This window comes from Macaca fascicularis, chromosome 14 (genome assembly GCF_037993035.2).
Source record: "Macaca fascicularis isolate 582-1 chromosome 14, T2T-MFA8v1.1".
NCBI classification, from domain to species: Eukaryota; Metazoa; Chordata; class Mammalia; order Primates; family Cercopithecidae; genus Macaca; species Macaca fascicularis.
The window spans coordinates 94,782,809-94,804,257 of record NC_088388.1 but is presented as its reverse complement, the minus strand read 5'-3'; the positions used below and the strand labels follow the sequence as shown (position 1 = coordinate 94,804,257).

General features: G+C 34.2%; 1 protein-coding gene across 7 annotated transcripts; it reads left to right on the top strand.

The window, feature by feature from the left end:
- The first annotated feature begins 67 nt into the window (after positions 1 to 67).
- Positions 68 to 20,853, top strand: FAM76B (family with sequence similarity 76 member B). Of its 7 annotated transcripts, XR_012423654.1 has the most exons (12): positions 320 to 460; positions 865 to 988; positions 1,294 to 1,358; positions 2,186 to 2,240; positions 3,594 to 3,749; positions 6,658 to 6,857; positions 9,983 to 10,030; positions 10,222 to 10,302; positions 10,774 to 10,831; positions 10,952 to 11,087; positions 13,873 to 13,974; positions 18,170 to 20,853. XR_012423654.1 is itself a non-coding variant. In XM_065528913.2 (11 exons), exons 2-11 carry the CDS (start codon positions 980 to 982, stop codon positions 18,257 to 18,259), a joined length of 942 nt encoding a protein of 313 aa, XP_065384985.1. In that variant the 5' UTR covers positions 320 to 460; positions 865 to 979; the 3' UTR covers positions 18,260 to 20,853. The 7 variants fall into 7 exon arrangements, 4 of the variants coding, with proteins under 4 accessions (XP_065384984.1, XP_065384983.1, XP_073871207.1 ...); XR_012423653.1 differs by lacking the exon at positions 865 to 988 and having other exon boundaries at positions 68 to 460; positions 10,955 to 11,087; XR_012423652.1 differs by lacking the exon at positions 865 to 988 and having other exon boundaries at positions 68 to 460.
- Positions 20,854 to 21,449: the final 596 nt, after the last annotated feature.

Below are 21,449 nucleotides of genomic sequence, written 5' to 3'. Positions count from 1 at the left end.
GAGCCACCGAGTGACGCGTGGCCTCCGCAGCCAATCAGGGATGGGGAAGGGAGGCCGAGAAGGAAGCGGATCCGCGGTCGCGCAGCTAAACAGCAACCCCTACCCGCTTCGTCTCCCTCCGCCGCTATCGGGGCCTAAGCGGGAGCGGCTGGCACGGCGTCACTGGGTGGGCTGGGGCGGAAGTGGAGGCGGAGGGAGACGGTGGCGTCGTCCGCGGGGCCCTGGGCTCTGGCGGCGAGGCCCTGGTGGGCGCGAGGCAGGGGGAGGGGGAGGAGGAGGAGCCCGCGGCCCGGGCGGCGGCGGCGGGTCTCGAGTTCTCCGTAGGGCCCCGCCTCGGAGCGGGCGGCGGCGGAGGAGGAGACTGAGGAGCAGGATGGCGGCCTCGGCCCTATACGCCTGCACCAAGTGTACCCAACGCTATCCCTTCGAGGAGCTCTCCCAGGGCCAGCAGCTCTGCAAGGTCCGTGGCCTCCGGGAGGAGGGCGGGATGGATGTCCTCGGTCGTAGCCGGAGGGGGCCGGGTAGCCGCTGCACTGCAGCCCCTCTCTCTTTGCCGGCGCCTCGGGGGTTTGGGAGTCTGGTGTCCCCGCCTCCCCACTCGGGGACCCCTTTTTCTGGGGGCTTGAACATCAGCTGGGAACGGCCCCTGAGAGGGAGGCAGAATCGTGCCCTCTTCCAGGCGGCCCGGGCGGGTGCCGAACCCCGTCAGCGTCTGAGGGGTCTCAGAGGTGGGGTTGAGTGAGGCAGCCACCTGTCTATACCGCAGAGACCCAGGGGTGGAGATGTTTTCATCTCGGTTTTCTGCCTAGTCTGTCCTCTTCTTCCACCAGGAGGCAGGGGACGATTTTTGCACTTTCTTGCTAGGAACCCGAAGCCGCAAAGCTGATGGCATCCTTCTTCCCTGTCCAGGAAAGCGAAGCGACTGGTTTGGGAACAGAATGCTCTGATTTGGAGCTCCTCCCATCCCATTAAAGCCAGGATGCTGTCTGTGAGCAACGGTGCAAAATAATAAGTAGTTTCACATTTAACCAATCCTTGAAATCGGCCCTGACAGCTTTCTTAATTTGTCTGTAATATATCCCACGTCTACTAAAGACAAAGACACCTATGCCTTCCCTGAGGAATTATATTGTGATTGGCCACTTATATGATAAAGCATCCAGTTCCTTACGTTGGGGCCAGGTTTTATCAATATTTTAGACATTTAACTAGGTTGGGTAAACAATTTTCTACCAGAAAAGTGACATTTGGGACTTTCAGATAGATACCGACTAATGTATTGTCTTATTACAGGAATGTCGGATTGCACATCCTATTGTAAAATGTACTTACTGCAGATCAGAATTTCAACAAGAGAGGTTTGTATACTGAACAGTTTTTGACTGTTAAAGACAAGTGTTGTCTGTATGGAATATTTGGGGGTTGTAATCCCATATTTTTGTGAAAGTATTTTTAAAAAATGGTTTAGCCCCAGAAATTTTAAGTTGTAAACCTTTTATACATGGTGGGAGAGAATGTTGCCAGAAAAACCAGGGGTTGTTAATTTACCGTTACACTTTATATGAGACAGAATAAATTACTATGTGGAAAATGTACAGCCTTGCTAATGAAAATGCAAATGTAAACAGTTACTGTTACGCTAAAAAAAAAAGGTAAAGCCTTAATGGACCTGAGGAAAAGTCTGTAGTGTTACCAACTGCCGTCCAAGGGTGAAATGTAGTAATTTGTTACATGGAAGAGGAGTAGTACGTAACATTTTTAACAGTTACTTCCGCTCTGAGAGTATATACAGAAAGTAGCCTCAGAAAAGAACAAATAATTTCTTCTTAAATAGGTGTGGGCATTATAATGTTGGACAATAGCCAAGTGGAGGGTTAGGTAGGCAGTGGTATTGTAATGCTGTGCATTAATAGTGGCAAGTGTGAAGATTTTGGAGCTATATAGGAAACATTGTGATGTTTTGTGTACAAAAAGAAATACACAATAAAAATGTATAAAAATATTTGTCTTAAGTTAATTTGGGTAAAACAACTCTGAAAAGATCCTTGTGTTTTTGAGAAAAATCCGTGGTCCATATTAGAGTAAGTTTTAAGTACTACAAATCTTTGACTCATTTTATTTTGACATTGTGCTAATTGCTTTAGAATGCTACATAAACATGATCTATATACAATTTCTTTTTCAGCAAAACTAACACAATTTGTAAGAAGTGTGCTCAAAATGTGAAGCAATTTGGGACGGTAAGTATGTCATGTTTTCATGTCATTGTTACCAGTTAATATTTTTCACAAAGCTGGACCTTTTAAAAAGTACATACTGCTGGCCGGGCGCAGTGGCTCACGCCTGTAATCTATCACTTTGGGAGGCCAAGGCAGGCAGATCACGAGGTCAGGAGATCGAGACCATCCTGGCTAACACAGTGAAACCCCGTCTCTACTGAAAAAAAAAAAAAAAAAAAAAATTAGCCGGGCATGGTCGTGGGCGCCTGTAGTCCCAGCTACTCCAGAGGTTGAGGCAGGAGAATGGCGTGAACTCGAGAGGCGGAGTTTGCAATGAGCCGAGATCCTGCCACTGCATTCCAGCCTGGGCAACAGAGCAAGACCCCGTCTCAAAAAAAAAAAAAAAAGATGTACTGCTGTGCTCTTATGTATTTCAACATACCATATTTTATGAAAGAAATCTTCCATAGATATTTTGATGGAAAGGTGACAACATTTAAAAACAGTCAAATTATATGCCTGTTTTACATGTATTGAATATCAGTGTGAAATTTGTGAAGCTATTCTTTAAAGATTCAAATATAGCAAATTCTTGGTTATGGAGAGCTTATCCATGAAGTTTGCGTGATCAGACTTTAGCCCACTTCAGAACGACCTCTTCAGAACTATTTTTATAAAACAGCACAATTCATACATTTTTTCACAGAAATCATGACCCAATCCTAGTACAAATTGTCTTATATGTATACTACAGTCATTATAGGTATATTATACCAATATTATTTATTATTGGTTAAAAATGCTAACTTTAATGCTTTAAACTGTCCTGAATCACTTTTGAATATCAAAGAAAATCAAGGTATGTTTTTATAGTTTATGTTGAATATGCTTGTCCCTATTTTTTTAAAGTTGAAAACTCACGGTATATATTCCTTACATGATTTGTACCTATATGTGATGAAAAGTTAACATTTTTTAAATAAATAATATGGTCACTAAGCTAACTAGGATATTAAATTAGTAGAAGTACATTTCCTCAAATTCTTGATTCATGAGACTTCTATACATGTGTACCTTTATTTTCATTCTTGGTAACCTTTTTGTGTGTCGTTTTTGTGTTATCTAACACTATGCAAATCACATATCTATTTCTCATGATCTTAGAGTAATAGTTTCATGACTAGAAATAAATATTAGTTGAATGCATAGAAACACCGTAAAAGTTATTGCGTATGACAGGGTAACAAACTTGACACAAAACAAATTTTTTACCTGAGTTTTCTTAATTCCAGAAATATGTCTAGAATACTGGATATGTGCTATGCAGCAAATATTTAATGTTTTTAAAAGTCTCAAAATATGTATGTTTTTCAGCCCAAGCCTTGTCAGTACTGTAACATAATTGCAGCATTTATTGGTACCAAGTGTCAGCGTTGCACAAATTCAGAAAAAAAGTATGGACCACCTCAGACCTGTGAACAGTGCAAACAACAATGTGCTTTTGATCGGAAGGAGGAAGGAAGAAGAAAGGTATGCTCTGTTTATGTTGTGACATCTTCTGGAAATTAAATGCCAAACAAGTTAGAAATTATGATTAATACACTGCTGAGACAGGATTTATTTTTTAGGTCCATGAAAGCAAGTAGTTAGAGGAAAGTGCAGGAATAGTGAGTTTTCTCCTTGTTTGCATGATACATAGATTCATGTATTATACTTTAAAAAATATTTTATGATGACTATTCTGTACTAGTTGGCTATCCCACATTTGGTTCAGGAGATTTAACTAATTTTTATTAAATAACTCACTTTACCCTTTTGCTGGTTACTTGACATTGCTTGTGTGAAAAAGATACCTAATGGCACATTGGCACATGAAATTCAGTTACTCTTGTGCCTTTTGATACAGGCTCATATTTGAAACTGTTGTTTGTTTTTGTCCTCCTGCAGTGACTTAATGTAATAAGTGTATGTGTTCATGTGGTAATTCCTTTGCCGATCAGCATTCACACAGGCCTCCTGTTGCCTATCAATTTTAGTTGATTTAGAGAATGACTACCGCTTTGAGGGGCTTCTTCAGGTCTCCCCACAGCAATGTATGTACCGCGTTGTAAGACATGTCCCACCAGCATGACTGGTACATGTACATCATGAAATACTGTGAATGGAATACATGTGAACAAATAGAAGATAAAAACTTGATACTATTTTTAGAGGGTTAGTCAGTACTTTCGGAAAGTCTCCTCTTTTCTTTGACACAGGTACGATTGATCCTAATTATTTGTGGTAGGTCTTTAAAGTTCCCACAATGAATACAGTAGTACTCACCTTATCCATGGGAGATACCTTCTAAGACCAGTGGATGCCTGAAACTGGGGATAGTAAAGAACCTTACTATGTTTTCTTCTGTACGTACATGCCTACAATAAAGTCTAGTTTTTTAATTAGGTATAACGAGATTAATAAAAATAATAAAATAGAACAATTGTATTAGCATACTCTAGTTACAGTTACATAAATGTGGTCTTTATCCCTTAGAATACTGTATCATATGTAATATTTTTAGACTAAGGTTGACCATGTGTAACTGAAACTGTAGATTGGGGGAGTACTGTATTGAAGCATTGCCTGGGAGAAATATAGGATTAAGTTCATGTCTCCAGTAATAACATGTTGGTCAGTTGATCCAATACATAACCTTATTTTGTTTGTGTTCCTGTTTTGAAGATATGTCATTTAATATATACTGTTGATTGGGCATGGTGGCTCATGCCTGTAATCCCAGCACTTTGGGAGGCCGAGGTGGGTGGATCACGAGGTTAGGAGATTGAGACCATATTGGCTAACACGGTGAAACCCCGTTTCTACTAAAAATACAAAAAATTAGCCAGGCGTGGTGGCAGGCGCCTATAGTCCCAGCTACTCAGGAGGCTGAGGCAGAGAATGGCATGAACCCGGGAGGCAGAGCTTGCATTGAGCCGAGATCATGCCGCTGCACTACAGTCTGGGTGCCAGAGCGAGACTCCGTCTCAAAAAATAGATATATTATATACATATTTATAATGTGTATGATATATATGTTTATGTAATATATGATATATAGCACATATGTAAGATATATATCACATATATTGCGTATATGTTTTATATATATGTACACACATAGTCGATTAATTGCATTCATGGCCAACAGCGCTAAGAGTGCCTGAATATAACTTATGTAACACATGTATTTTCTCTGTAAGACACATCACAGCCTTTGTAGCTTTCTTTTTCTATTTTTAAGTTTGGTGGTACATGTGTACTTTTATTATATAGGTAAACTTGTGTCATGGAGGTTTGTTGTACAGATTATTTTATCATCCAGGTATTAAGCCTAATATCCATTAGTTATTTTTCCTGATCCTTTCCCTCTTCTACCCTCCACCATCTGATAGGCCGTAATGTGTGTTGTTCCCCTCTGCGCGTCCACGTGTTTTCATCATTTAGCTCCTACTTGTAAGTAAGAACATGCAGGATTTGGTTTTCTGTTCTTTTGTCAGTTTGCTAAGGTTAATGACTTCCAGCTCTATCCATATTTCTGGAAAGGGCATGATCTTGTTCTTTTCCATAGCTGCATAGTATTCCATGGTGTATACGTACCACGTTTTCTTTATCCAGTCTACTAACGATGGGCATTTAGGTTGATTCTATGTCTTTGCTATTTCACATTACAACTTTCTTGAGCCTAGGAACACTATACAGCACTTTGGCATTACTCTTTGGGACGGCAAAAACTCGAAAAACATAGCACTAAATAGACTGAAAAGGATACTTGTCTGAGAGGTGAAATAAGGCAGAGCGTCACCTTGTTCCACCTCAGCTATGAATGTATGCTATTGGGTGGCACAGATTTTTGACCACTCTGTGTATGTGTGCAGTGGCCACAAAAGTGCTGCAAGTCTTGATTTTTGGGTTACAGATACATTTACTAAGTAGGCAAATACATGAATAGGAAATGCAAGAATAATGAGAGGCAACTGTGTATGTCATTTAGGTGCTTCTGTTTTTCTGTAAATTTACAATACTTACTGTAGTGAAAAATACTTTATTAGTAATTACACAGTGATTTAAGAATTCAGCCTATATGTCTTGGAAGTATATCAATTTATGCTTATTCTTCTGGAATAAGAAAAAATGTAACTTTTTCTTCAAATTAAAAATGCCTCAAAACTAATGGAAATCCGTATGTCATCCTCATCAGTTTTATAAGTATTTTCCCAAGTTTCAGAAAAGTCCAATTTTATTTCTATTTTGCAAAAAGTCCGTGAATATGTGCATACATGCATTTGCACATATTGCATGTGAAATATAGGTGGAAGTTGGGTGGTTTATCTTACCTGGTTTCATTTACAGCCAGTTTATATGGGTACATTTAATTTACCACGTGTTTTCTTAAAAGGTTGATGGAAAGTTATTATGCTGGCTCTGTACTTTATCGTACAAAAGAGTTTTACAGAAGACGAAAGAACAGAGGAAGAGCCTGGGATCTTCACATTCAAATTCATCATCTTCATCTCTAACTGAGAAAGACCAGCATCATCCAAAACATCATCACCACCATCATCACCATCACCATCGTCACAGCAGTAGCCATCACAAGTAAGTACTTTGAAATCATATTTTAAAAACTCATCCTGGCATTTTAATGCCATTTATTGGTGTTTACTTCTTGCAAATGTTCACTATGTGCTAGTCTAGTTTCCATTTTACACAGTAAGCATCTTGAGTGTCTAAGACTGTGTCTCCATTTTATTCAGTGTATAATGTTACCTACATGGAATATGTTTAGCTGTTTACCTTAATAGAGATAAGACATTTAGGAAATTAATATATAAAACTATAACCATATAAAGTCAAAATACAAGTACATCAGTTTTAAATAATTTATCAAAAGCCTCAGTATTCTTTTTTTGTTTAAATAATTAAGGTTTTATTTGAAAAATTATAATTTATCTTAGTCGTCAATTTGTTTTAGTAAAAACAAACCAATGACTGGGTTTGGAGAACATATTTTAATACTATAGTTTGTTACTATGATAGAAGCATTTCTAATCTTTGTGGTCCCCAAAATATGAGAAATGTTTTTAACTAGTGATACTTTGTGTTTTTTCAAACATATATTTAGGAACTCTACTTAAATACAGACAACTGTAGTTTTCCCTCAATATGTTTGAGGGATTGGTTCTGGAACCCCCTCATAGACCAAAATTTGCATATACTCCAGTTCTGCAGTTGGCCCTGTGGAGTCTGCCTATAGGAAAAGTTGGTCTTCTATGTATGCAGGTTTCACATCCTCCAAATACTATATTTTTGATTTGTATTTGGTTGGAAAAAAAAAATTCCCATATAGGTGGTCCCATACAGTTCAAACCTGGGATGTTCAAGGGACAACTGTACTTGATTTTTAAAGTGACCTGTGCGGGGAGTTATGTAGTAGTAGTACCTTAACCCTTGATGTGTGTGGTATAAAGGTTTTTTAAAATGCAGTTTTAGTCTTCATGGAAAAATCAAGAACATAAAAATTAAACTGATAAGCACAAATTAAAATAGAAAAAACAGGGACATATGGCATGCCCATTTTCAGAAGAATTTATTGTTTGTTCCTAAATTTTTCTGAGTCTTTAAAGTTTCAGATAGTTACTTAAAACAGAATTTACAAAAAACTGATGCCCACCTCATTTTGGAACACATGCAGTATTTTAGGGATGTAATGTAGTTCTAGCTAAATAGTAAGATTTGTTCTAAACTGTATTCAATCACCTATTAGATTATGAGGTTATGTTGAGGTTAGTGATGTTTAATTCTACCATGTTATTGTAGTGCTGTCTAAATGTAGTGGTAGAATAAAATGCCGTGCCTTCTCTTCTGGCTGTTTTGAAGAAATCTTGTGATCTTTACGTCAGAGTATCTCAAGAAGCAAAGGAATATAAGTCTACATTGTTTTTGCTTCTTTCTTTAAGAAAAAATATGACAAAATGACTATATACCATAATAGCATACGTCAGACCTACTCCTGAGACTCCCAAAATGTCTCCTTTTCCTATTTACAGATAAATTTGTCTTAGCATTATATAAAAGGACACAATCAGATTATGTTTGTGAAGATTGAAGTATGTGACAGCAACTTAATTTTTTGAAAGAATGACAGATTTCAAAAAGAAAGGGAAAGAGAACGGTATTGAAAATGAAAGTCTTCAATTTTTTACTTTTTGTTACTTACGAAATACGAACACTTTTCTATTTGATGATTGTTGACCATTTGATGAACAGTTAGTTTGTAGGGTCCTATCTTAAGTTCAGTAGATCAGAATGAAAATAAGGAGCATTCATATTGTGATAGATGGTGATCGGCAGGGGTAGGGGATGTGATTCTAAGGTGGCACTAAGGTGGGTCTGAATCTAGGAATGGACAACCTTCAGAAAGCTAAGATGGGAATTCCGAGTGTTTCTGTCAGTCATATTAATGTGATTATTATTAACTTTGAGATATGGTTAGTGCTGTTAGTTCATGTATGGCTTGTTGTGCTTATAATGAAATTTGTGAGGGGAAAAAAAAGACAACTGCCTTCCTCAGTAGGATTTCCATTCATTCACAAGTAAGAATAACTCAGTTGATGGAATTGTTGCTATTAATATTTTTTTCCCGACTTGGTACTTGTTTACAGCTGAGTCTTTAGGTCTGTTTTTTTCTTTTGCTTAAAAAACTTCTGCAGCTGAACCAATAGTAAATTTTAGACACAGGTGAACATGTGTGTATATATGTATATGTCTATTTTGTATATGCTAGCACTGTACTAAGTGCTTTTACGTATATAACTCATTTAATGCTCATATCAGTATAAGGTATGTATTACATATAAGGGAACCAAGGCTGGGGATTTTAAGTAATTTGCATAAGGTCACAGCTCAGATCTTCTAACATCTTCTACATTGTATAAAAACACGGCATGTGGTTCATAGAAGATGCTCTCTACATGCTGAGTGAATAAGCTAGGGGTTAGTGAAGCATTGACTGATATGCAAGTTTAGGAGGAAAAAAGTGTAGGATTTATGGTGAATTATAAAGTGATTATTAGTATTATGACAAAATAGAAGAGTATTACAGTATTATGAGTAAAAGTAAAATCATTTGTTACTATGAAATTTCTCAATAGTTTCAGTGTTAACTTCTCCAGATTACTAAGTAAAGAGAGATCTACGGACTTTGGAGAGGATTCTTAAGAAAACTGGGAAAGAACCAAAGAAATCAATATATTTCCCCTTTTAAATTGATACACTATTCTGAGCAACTTGAGTTACTCCAAAAGAAGAATCTTTACTTTGGATTATTAGGAAAGCCTTAACTTTAAAGATACAAATTTTGTGTCTGAAATAGTAAGGACGGGCAAAGTACAGTGATACCTAAACTTTATAATCTTAGAATCTTGTTGTGGTAGTTTTTGTGCTTGTGTAACCCACCCTTTGTATGATATTAAATTGAACTGTGGAGATCCTGATTAAAAAGAATTCTTGAAGAACTTAAGATGGTTAGTAGTCATTTGATTAAAATTTGTCTCATCAGAATGTGATTTATTCAATATATATTAGCTTAGTCTGAAAACTTAAATACCCCTTTCTCTGAACAAAATATTATAAACATAAAATGTGTATCCATCAAGAATGAATGTTAAATTTAGATGTACTAAATAAATGTCGTTATTAGATGTCATTTGTGTATTTTTCAGAATCAGCAATCTAAGTCCAGAACAAGAGCAGGGACTGTGGAAACAGAGGTAAATACATTGCTGTATTTTCTGAAGTATTTTGAAATGTATGTTTATAAATGTGATATCTCTTCAACTTTGTTACTTAAGACTTACCAAAATCAGTATTTTCAGTAATATTTTAGGGGAAGATGAATAACTTATCATTTGCTTTCTCTGTCCTTTTTACTCTAACTATTCTTATTAATGTTTGGTTTCAGCCATAAATCCTCTGCAGCAATTCAGAATGAAACTCCAAAGAAAAAGCCCAAATTGGAATCTAAGCCATCTAATGGAGATAGGTAAAAATGAATTCTTTTAGTGTTGTGAAAATTCAACTTAGTTGAATAGTTATGGTTGAATGCCAGTTATTACTAGATAAAAAAAAAAATAGAAACATGTATTTTCTACATTGACTTGAGTCACCTAGAAGAATAAACATAAATTAGTTTAAAATTTTTAGCTTAATTTTGGCAATAAGAAAGTGGCACTGAACTATGTTGTTCTATTTGGGAAATAAATTTGGGTTTTGAAGAAACAAATTTGGAGAACATTATTTTTATCTTTATTCTTCAGTGAAACACAAATCTAATTGTGATATTTTAAATTGACCTGCCTAGAAAATGTTTTTAGATTAAAAATATTATGAGCGTTACTTTGTTTTAGTTCATTAGCCAAAAGTTTGCTGATGTTACTGTACAAATTGGCTGCCTATTGCTTTACACTAGAAGTATTGACCCCCTAAAAGCTAATACTGAATTATATTTCTGCAGGTGTATGTAATGTGTGCCATTAGTAAGGTAATTTGCCAGTTGCATCCATTTCTGTCAGGTACATATTTTTTTGCATTAGCCTTAAGGATGTTTGTGGAATTGTCTAATTTATGCAATTTGAACACCTGCTAATTTTCCTTCTACTTCATTTAACTGTGTTTTACTTTTTTCTTTTTAGTAGCTCTATAAATCAGTCAGCAGATAGTGGGGGAACAGACAATTTTGTCCTTATAAGTCAACTGAAAGAAGAAGTGATGTCACTTAAGCGTCTCTTACAGCAGAGAGACCAGACCATTTTAGAAAAAGATAAAAAGGTAAGATCATGGTTCATTGAAGCCTGGTAAGAATTATGTGTTGACTGTTGCTTGATAATCACAAATTTTATTAGACTTTCTTTAATAATTTGGTAATGTTTGTTGGTTTGTTGTGCATGATTTTTATAAGACAAATTACAACCCCCCCGCCGCTGAAGCCGTCTAATGAAGATAGGTAAAAGTGGTCTTTCAGAATTTTAGTTCTAAGAATTAACTGAGCTTAATTAGGATAGTAATTTCTAAACTTTAATTTTCAGTAAGCATGTAATTTAAAAATAGGTCTAATACCTAATAATTTAAAGATGAGATGTAAATGGAATATTTTTAAAACTTTTTTAAGAATGTAGTTTGAATAGTCTTTGATATTCCATTAATATATATCAATCCAGATCAAATAACTGCTGAAAAGTAATAGTATGGGAATTTCCTGTAATAGTAATCAGCAATAGATGTCTAAAAGGTCATTGTGTAGGAAGTAAGTGTACTTATTGGGACTTTATCAGTTAAATCAAGAAGAATATTAAAATATGTTCATTTAGTGAAAAGAGGGATATTAACAGAATTATAGAAGGATTTAAGGTCTTGTGCTGTGAAATTAGGTTGGCATAATAGTGGGCAGGCATGGAACAGGAAACAATTTTGAAGTAATTTAGCCATGCTTAGATTCAAATCCCAGTTCTAATATTTTCTGTGTGACCTAAAGCAGAATGTGTAATTCTTTGGGCTTCAGTTTTCTCATTTAAATGAGAGCATTAATACTATCTCAAGTGATGGTTGTGATGATTAATGAAAATGCAAACTATTTATTATAGCTCCTGGTATGTATAAGTGCCCATAGGGGCTATTACTGTTTGATCATCTTTTGTACTTGTTTTATGGTGCCAGACAATGTAGTTTGACCTGTATCAAATTTATTATGCAGTGGAACACTAAAATCATTTCTTTTAAAAGAATAAGACCTTATTACGAATACATATATGAATTATATCCATCTCTGAGTCTGTGCTTGAGTCTGTGCTGAGTTGGCTTTTACTTCTGGCATTCAATAATTTTTGATACATTTTCCCACACCTTGATGGTTAGTGGGCTTAATTTGTTCTAATACATTTGTACCTTACTTTAAGCAAATTCAGTACATGAAAATTAGGAGTGCCGTATAAGATAAAAATAGAATAGTTACAGGTGTCTTTGTCTTATAGTTCTTTTTGATTGACAGCATTTTTTAAATTAATGAGCCTTTATGGAAATTTGTCCTGTGTACAAAGTTTTAGAGACAAGCCAGGTATATCTGCATTAGCCTTGAGAAAAGTTGAATAAAATGCCGAGTTTACTGCAAAATAGCAATGATTTCAAAACCAAGTAGTAATCAGTTATAGAATATTGACTGTTAGATTTTTCTTTCCTCTCTAGCATAAGAGGTACTAACTTTGTATTGTGCAGTTAATTGAAGTTTTCTGCTTTTGTTAGTGTTCCTCTTTAAAAAAACCGAAGCACTAATGGGGATTGAAATCAGCATTGTTGTAAGGAAAATCCTAATTGTAGACCTAAAATAACTATACATTTGCAGCTTTTTCTTATTAATCTAAGACGACCAAGTTATTTTCCTGAATTGATTTCACAAAGTTATTCAATGACTTCTAGAGCCAGACACTGAACTAGATCATGATGATACAAAGATGAATAAGACATAATTCTTACTTTCCAGAAAAGTTCATAGTCAGGAGGCAACTCACAGTGTGGTGAATAGAGTAATTGTCTTAGCTGATCTGGTGTAAATTGGCATTTCAGAACAGGAAATCTTTTGTGATTAGAGAAAGTTGAGAGAGAGAGAGAACTTAGTTATACTTTGAATTGGACAAAAGCAAGAGTTTTTTTTTTTTTTTTTTAATAAGAATATAAGACTCCATGATTTTCTCTATTTTTGCTGTTGTATGTCTTTCAGTTTACTAGATACTGGGTAATTACAAAGGAGAATGTGTAAACCTTTAAAGCTGGCATAAAGAAAAACCTTAAAAAATAAACTGGAGTTGCTTCTGCATGGTTCTAATATGAAATTACATAATAACTTATTTAGTTGGAAGTCATGAGATATACTTTTACGTATGTCATTTATGAAAAAATTATCATGTAGCTTTCTTCCTCAAAGCACTGATTTTTTTCTTGTATTTGTCTAATTTAGGCCATATTTTATAGTAACCTTCTTTCTTTTCTCATTCTGTGTTGTATTTCTGTGCTGTGTTCTCTATTTTTGCCTCAAGTGTTAGGTGGTATTGTGTACATAATCCTGGACATAAATTAAAAAATAAAAACAGTGTAGCTTTTGGCTGAAAAGACTATTCCTTTTTGTATTACCCAGTGTGAAACTTCTTTCTTTAAGCATTGAAAGATTATTTTACCCTTAAGCTAATTTAAATGTATATTTTGTTTTTACTATTATTGAAGTACATTTTTAAATGAGGCATTTTCCCAGTTATTAGCTGTTAAGCTTTTTTTGTTGGCATACCAGTTGCCAAACTATTTCCAGTCAAGCCATGTTTAGGAAAAAAAGAAAATTCAGAAGTTTTACTGATGGTCAGGTATTAACATTAAAATTATACTATTGTAAAGCAGATAGACTTCATCATTTCATAAAACAAATTTTAGATAGCTTGTACAATTCAGGAAACAGGAGTTAACATCTTCCACTTTTGTAATGAAATGTGAGTTTATTGTGAAAGTTACTTAAATTGTGTGTTTGTATGTGTGCAAATATATACATATATGTCTTTTTTCTTTAATCTCTCAGTTAACTGAACTAAAAGCAGACTTTCAGTACCAAGAGTCTAATTTGAGAACAAAAATGAACAGTATGGAGAAAGCTCACAAAGAAACTGTGGAACAACTTCAGGTAACTACCATCATTTACGTAAAATGTTAGGCAAGGAGGGCTACACTTGAGTAATAGCATTCGTTGACTTAGATTGTTATTGGTAGCCCTATTTTGTGCATAGTTGGTGCATTTCAGTTTTGATTTTGACTTTATAATCATTTTTGATCTTGATCCCATTAGAAATTGTTGTTTGAAATTACTTGAAGTGTGATTCAGTACTTTAATCTTGAAAACTTTTGCCTAAACTTCAAGTGGAGTTTTTGGAGGAGGGTATCATTTGAGGAGTATGTTCAATTGATTATTGGGCTTAGAGCAAAAAATTAAAAATCAGATTCATGAAACTAAGGTGAAAAGCAGGTCTTCAGTAGCAATCATTCTTCGTATTAATATTTCCTTCCAGATAATGGGAAGGTAGATGGGTGTATAAAACCAATTCTTAAGGACCTCGAGTGGCAAAAATGTATGCAAAGCAAGAGAATTTACTTAACCTGCGTACAGTGGTTTGCAAAGTACCAAATAGGGTTCTGCTAAATGCTAACAGGTAGTGATCCACCTGAACCTCAGAGTGCTGCAAAGTAGCATTTTAAGTATACAGAACAACTCAATGGTGAAGTCAGGAGTCACCACAGTAACAATCTGATGTCTGGCATGCAGAGATGGTGAACATCCAACATGGGTATGGAATGCTAACTATATTAAGCTTGTTCTCATCTAGGTTTCATAAATTTAGAAATTGGACCACACTAAATTAATTACATGTTTTCTGTGATTTATATAGTGTCACATTTGTAGAATTAATCTTTAGTAACAAAATTTTTAAGGTGTAAGAAATTTTAAATGTTAAAAGAATAGAAGATGGCAGCACACAGATTTCAGACTTGGGAGAGTACAGCTTCAGAAGGAAGGAGTTACTACTGCCCTGTTTCATTTTGTTTTTTCACATTGTAACACCAAGAGATATTTGCTGTTCCTTTCTTTTGGTTTTGTATTGTTCATACTTCTTTGCAAGTAGCTTAAATGAGTAGGGCTTAGGAACTTGCTGAAATTCGAGGTACACATTGTCTGGTTTTAATCCCTATCATACTATTATAAGATTGTTGAAAGGGAACCTCATGTAGAACCTGGGACATAGTAGGCATTCAGATAATTTGTTGACTAAGTGGTGATTTATGGAAATGCCCATATCATATATCAGATTCTTATATATTAATGTTTTTATCCACCAGCAAGTATTATTTTTAGTTTTATGTTATTCCTATTTTTCTTATTCAGTTATAAATGCTGAATGGTTACCTGGAACAAAATCTTCCACCTGATGATCCTTGATTTAATGTAATGTAACCAAAGCTCTGAAGTAAATCCAGAATGAGATAACAGAATAACTGCAAGAGGTTCTTAGATATGTTTTAACTTAGTGCTCCCCACTGTTCAAAAGAGCAGTTTGTGTTTTGGTTTTTCTTTTTTAAAATCATAGTTGCAAATATATGGGGTCTTCTTTGACTTAGCCTAATTGATATCTTAAGCCTACCTCCTCTTGGTAACTGAAGTTTCATATAATGTAAAAGTAACTAATATTTAAATTTTGACATGATTTTACATATGCTGTCTTACTTGTTACAAAAACTGAGTTATGTGATATGCCCATTTTACAGAGGAAACTGTGATCACATAGTAAACAGTGACATAGAAATCTCCATCTTCTGACTCCAGTTTATCTTTACTTTTCCCTGTTCTACACTAGTTCCCAACACTTCAGGTTCCTCAGGTTTTCTATTTCATCCTTCCTATCAGGCCACTTCCCTGATTTTTTTGTGTTATAACTAGAGACAGTCTGTCATAGCTGAGTACCATCTTTTTACCTCACTTCCTTTGGCAACCAATGGTACTAGTAGGATTCTTTACCGAGGTGAGGAAACAGGTAATTTTTTTTTAATCTTTATGTAATAAGGAATTGAATCCTGTGACACAAGATGGATCTTGCTCTAATAGCTAGTAAAATACTTTTAACTACCAAACCTACGACAAAACACGGAACATCACATGAAAATATTATTCAAAATGTCACCCCAAAATACCCCAAATATTGAAAATACTAAGATATCAAGTAAAAACTCTTATTCACTTAATTAGGTAAGTTGTTAAGAGGAAAAGGGACCTAACATCTGAGTGCCTTCTGTGTACCAGGAACTGTGTTAGGCTAAGTGTTTTATATATTTGATAAGTTCCTTTAACTCATTTTGAGTTTGGATGGTGGAGTTACTGTGTTACAAATGAGAAAATATGCTCCAGGTTATGTAGCTGGTTAGTAAGCCAGGATTTAAAGCAGGATCTGTGTAATTCTTAATTCTGATATTCTTTCCTTTAGACCAACATGTCTAAACTTTAAAACTTAGCTTTCTTAAGAGTCTGTAAAGAATTTCATTGATTTTCTTTTTTTTTGGCTGGCTGCAAAATGAAGTAATTTTAGGATAAAAAAATTTAAGTGTATATATATTGAAATATTGCATTATAAAATTCATTTTTAAGGTATTCAAATTAGAATAAATTTGGACTTGTACTTAACAATTGTGTTAATTTACCTTGAAGACTTCTTTTCTTATGTAATTTATTAAGAAATATCTTTATTAGTGATATAAATATATTAAAAGCAAATTGGAAATTAGCTACTAAAGCATTAAATGGAAAAATTGCTTTGAAGACTTAATGTTCAAATTATTTTGTACTTAAAATATGAAAGTTATAAACACTTTTTATTTCTTGATTGAGATAACTTGGAGATTCACAATTTTAACTGTTTTGTATCAGTATAAACATTTTTACATAAATATAACTTACAGATCTAGTGGAGATCTTTTTGAGTCAAATTTGCAGACTCAAAATTTGAAATTGATACTGAATTTGAAATTGAAGTTTTTCATTACCACCTTAGTTATTAATAACCACTGAATAGGAAAGTCCTATTATGCATCTGAACATAAAAAATGATTTGACTTGCACACATAAGATAGTACTGAGAATATTTGCATTTTGGAGGTCATGGGTGTTAATTAGCAAGAGTGATTGGAGAAGGGTGGGGAAATGGAAGAATAAAGTTTGAAAAAGGTTATTTCATGAAACCACTTTAAGATGGCATACAGAGAAGGCAGAGTGTTATCTGGCCATAAAAAGCTAAAATTAGAATAAAATATGAAGTACTGAGGTTAAAAAAGTCTTGTCTAGATAATAAAAATTCCTGAAACCTGTGAAGGAAAATGGTGTTGAAACATAAGTCAGAGGATATCTTTTTAAAATGTGTTAATTTTAGGGGAGTACTCTATTTTCATCACTTCCCCCATTTTGGTTCAAACTACAAAAATGCTTGATCATTAATGTATTTGTATATATAGGGATCCTTACTTATCTAAGTTTCCACATTTAAGAGACTGAATAAGGTGACAGAGGCAGTCAAAATGTGAAAATATTGACTGTACTTACACATTCCTCCTCACTAAACTAGTGATGGATGGACATTTAGTAATGAAATTCAAGTCAGATGATGAAATGAAATTTTGAATCTTTGCAAAAATTCAAGCTTTCATGAAATAGGAAACAATGATGTGGAACTGTATGTCAGATGACTGTATAGTAATTAAAGTAACAAGAATGAGTGGTTCTGATGGGTGCTTTAAAAAAAAATTGAGTATCATTGGGTGCATTTGGCAAAGTAACAAATTCTGAGTATTTTTTGCAAAAATGACCTCTTACGCTTGTTCTACAAGAGAGTAAACATAGAAGAAAGATCTTATACAGCTTGCCAGGAAATATTCCTCCCAAATCTTGATTCATTGTTTGATTTTATTAATTGTAAATTACAACTTATTTTCATAGTTTTCATGTTTTTAAGATGAAGGGCCAACACCTTTTCCCTTTTAAAATTTAGACCTTCTTTTAAGTGGATTCACTTCGTTTCCTTTTTTGTAACCAATTGTGCATCTTTGGACAACAATTATATTAATAATGACATTTACAAAGCGGGATGAACCAATCTAGAATTTTCCTTCTGCATGTTCATCCTTAAAGAGATGATTGTAAATGTATCAACTCTTTCATTTAATGTTAGTGCTTTAGTGAAACATTTATATAAATGAAAACAGTATTAAATAAGTAATATTCTTCATCATGACTTAATAATAATTCAAACATTTTTAATCTTGAATGTTTTTGTCTCCCACAGGCCAAAAACAGAGAACTACTCAAACAGGTCGCAGCATTATCAAAGGGTAAAAAATTTGACAAAAGTGGAAGCATACTAACATCTCCTTGAGAAAGTAATTTGTTTAGCATTTCTTCTTACAATGTAAATTTGGGGGAAAAAATTCTGTGAAGCCCTTAAATTCTGTGTAGTAGAAAAATATTTTTGCACACCAAATGAATTGGTGTGTTTCCTATTCACTTTTGTAATTGATATACAGCATTTTTTAAGTTGTAAAACATTGAAATAAAACTTCAACTGGTTTGAAGTAACTTTTTAATTATTTGATATCCAGGAACTTTTTTGCCAGCAATAGTATTAAACAGTTGTAAAGGAGTGCATGAGTAGTGCTCTTTATAAAACGCAACATGCAATAATAGAGTAGGTATGGTTTAAGAAGTCAGAGCAGCAGGGTTTTTTTGTTTTGTTTTTTTGTTTTACACTATGCTAATTTCAGACAAACAGTTTTCAATTTAGAAATACAAAACTTTTAAACGCGAAAAATGGCGAACACTGGTTTTTTGGGAATTGTGTTTTTACTTTGCATCACATGAATTTAGGAGAAAATCATGGTGCTTTTATTAAATGAACTTTAGATATATGTAAATTTGTTTTTTAAAGTTACATCATTAACATTAGTAACCTAGCATTTTCATTATTGGTATAGGAATTACTGTTTATTGTACAGTATCTAAGGTAAAATGTGTTTCTGTTTTGTAAAAACTACTGTAGATTTTTACTTACAAGTGCCTTTTGCCACCTAATGTTTTTATTTATAGGAATGCTGATCTTTTGTACATACAGTTTGTTTTAAAATCATGTTTAATAAATGTTTGTATATAAATGCATATGTACAGAAGCCTATTTCAAAAGGAAATCAAAGTTGCTAGTAAAATGTTTGAGATTACATTAAGAACTAACTGATAATGCATATAGATTTTAGAAAATTTTGTGATTTGTTTCTGTGTGATAAGGGAAGCTGTTGGTCTTTGAATTCATTTAATTATGTCAAAATAGTTCCCCAAAGAGTTAATTTTAAGTTGCTTCTTAAAGAGTAATTTTATTTTTTTTGTCATACGGCTTCATATTAATATTTTGTGAGTTATGTGTTTTGCTTTTTTATAAAATTTCTTTAAAATTGTAATGTTTCTACAACGATCCATATATCTGCTTTCCCTGTGTGTGGTTATCTAAGTTAATATTTATGTACACCATACTTAATTTGCAAATTTAAAGCAAATCTGAAAATTAATCTTTTTAATCCAGTCTGTGATAATCTTTGAATAAATTGGAATCTACTGTAAGATTCAGGCACTGTAAGTAAATTGTCCCAAAGTCTTTAAAATTGTCTATAAAAGGTTAAGGTAGGGTGGGATAGGTTATGTGAAGTTATTGACTAATTATATTCTGATCCAGCGGTTTTCAGCCTGAAATGGAATTTATCTCCTAGTTATTATCAGTTCAGAGTTTTAGTTTGATTTTAAAGTATTGCTAGATACACTGTATAGAGTGAGTTGCTTCTCTTAATAATTTATGGGCAAAGATAAATTTGCTTCATGTAAAACTGTTACTGAATTTATCAGTTTTAAAGGTTTTTATACAAGCATTGATTATGAATGTCATATCAAGATTGGCTTTCTTAAGAACGTATGATTGAAACAATTTTTTTAACATGACATGTGTTTCAGTAGACTGTTCTTATAGTTGCTCATTATAAAGTGATACCAAATAATTCTTTGTCCATTTTGAAAGCATAATATAGAGTAATTTTCAAGTGATAGAAAAAGATTCAGTTAGAATCTTGTAAACTAAACCAGTTTATTTTTATGGGATCTTCATGTAATAATTTTCTTAAATTTAGTACTCTCAACCATGATAGATAATGCCTTAACATGGATTTTAACGTTTGCAGGATTTGCTAAATTGATAAGATAGTTACTACCTTTCTTTGAAATTTGTAATGTTTTATATTCTTATTTCATAGCCATTTGTCAGTCCACAGTGGTCATTATGGTTTTACTTTGTGATAATTCTTATACCTTGTTGGAGAAACTACAAAAGAAAGCTGTCCTCGTCCTTCCCCTTAGCTAACATCAAAATTAAAAATAATATTAATGTTAGCCAACATTAAAATGAAGTTTGGAAGTTTAATGTTAGCTAACATTAACAGTCTAATAATTTAGCTTTGTAAATTCCAAGGCTAAAACCCTTTCATGGGCTTCACAGTATTTAATCCTAATTAAATACCCTTCTTTATTCCATGACCTTATTTTTATAACTTAAATTTTTTGCAATTGTATAAACTAGTTATTCAGTCCCAGTCCTGGATCTCTGTAGTGTTTTGACATAATAAACTGATATTCTTTAAATGTGGACCTGTAAGGAGATACTATGGTGTGGTGTATTGTGCTTTTAGCCTGTTTTCCACTATTAATTAGCATTTACCAGTGAGAGTCATTTTGGCTTAAGTTATTTATGTATTAATAGCCTGTGAATATTGCAGTCCTTTTTAGATTATATTGGTCTAAATATGCATTCTGCAGTGAACCTGTTAAGCTGTTCACATGTATAGACTATTGAAATACTGTACTTGTACACATCTGACTGTTGACATTTTGTACTTTTTTCTAGATCCAATATTTCACAATAAAAAACTTGTCAAAGGCTTTGCATTAGTTTTCAATGGCTGCTGTAACAAATTCCCACAAACTTAGTGTCTTAATACAACAAAAATTAATTATTTTATGGTTCTGGAGGCTAGAAGTCCAAAATCAGGTTTACGGGTCTAAAGTCAAGGTATTGGCAGGATTGGTTCTTTCTGGAAGCTGTAGGGGAAAATCTGTTTTCTTGTCTTTTCCAGCTTCTATAGCTGCATTCTTTGCATTCTGTGAGCTCATTGACCTTTATCTTCAAAGCCCAAATTGTAGCATCTCAAATCTCTCTTTGCTGTTGCCATCATACCTTCTCTCTCAGAGTGTCTCCCTCTGTTGCCTCTTATAAGAACCTTATGAGAACATTATCGGCTCCACCTGCATGAACAATGTAGTTTTTCCATCTCAAGTCCTTAACCTATCACATCTACAAAGTCCCTATTTTCATATAAGGTAGTGTATTCACTGGTTCCACGGGTTAGGGCGTGGACATATTGGGGGACCATTATTGAGCCTACATAGCTTCATCTACATTTTGCCCCCTTTTCCAGTGTGAAACCCTGAAACAACAAATACATGAGAGAAGGGGTTTAGGCCAAACATTAGAAACT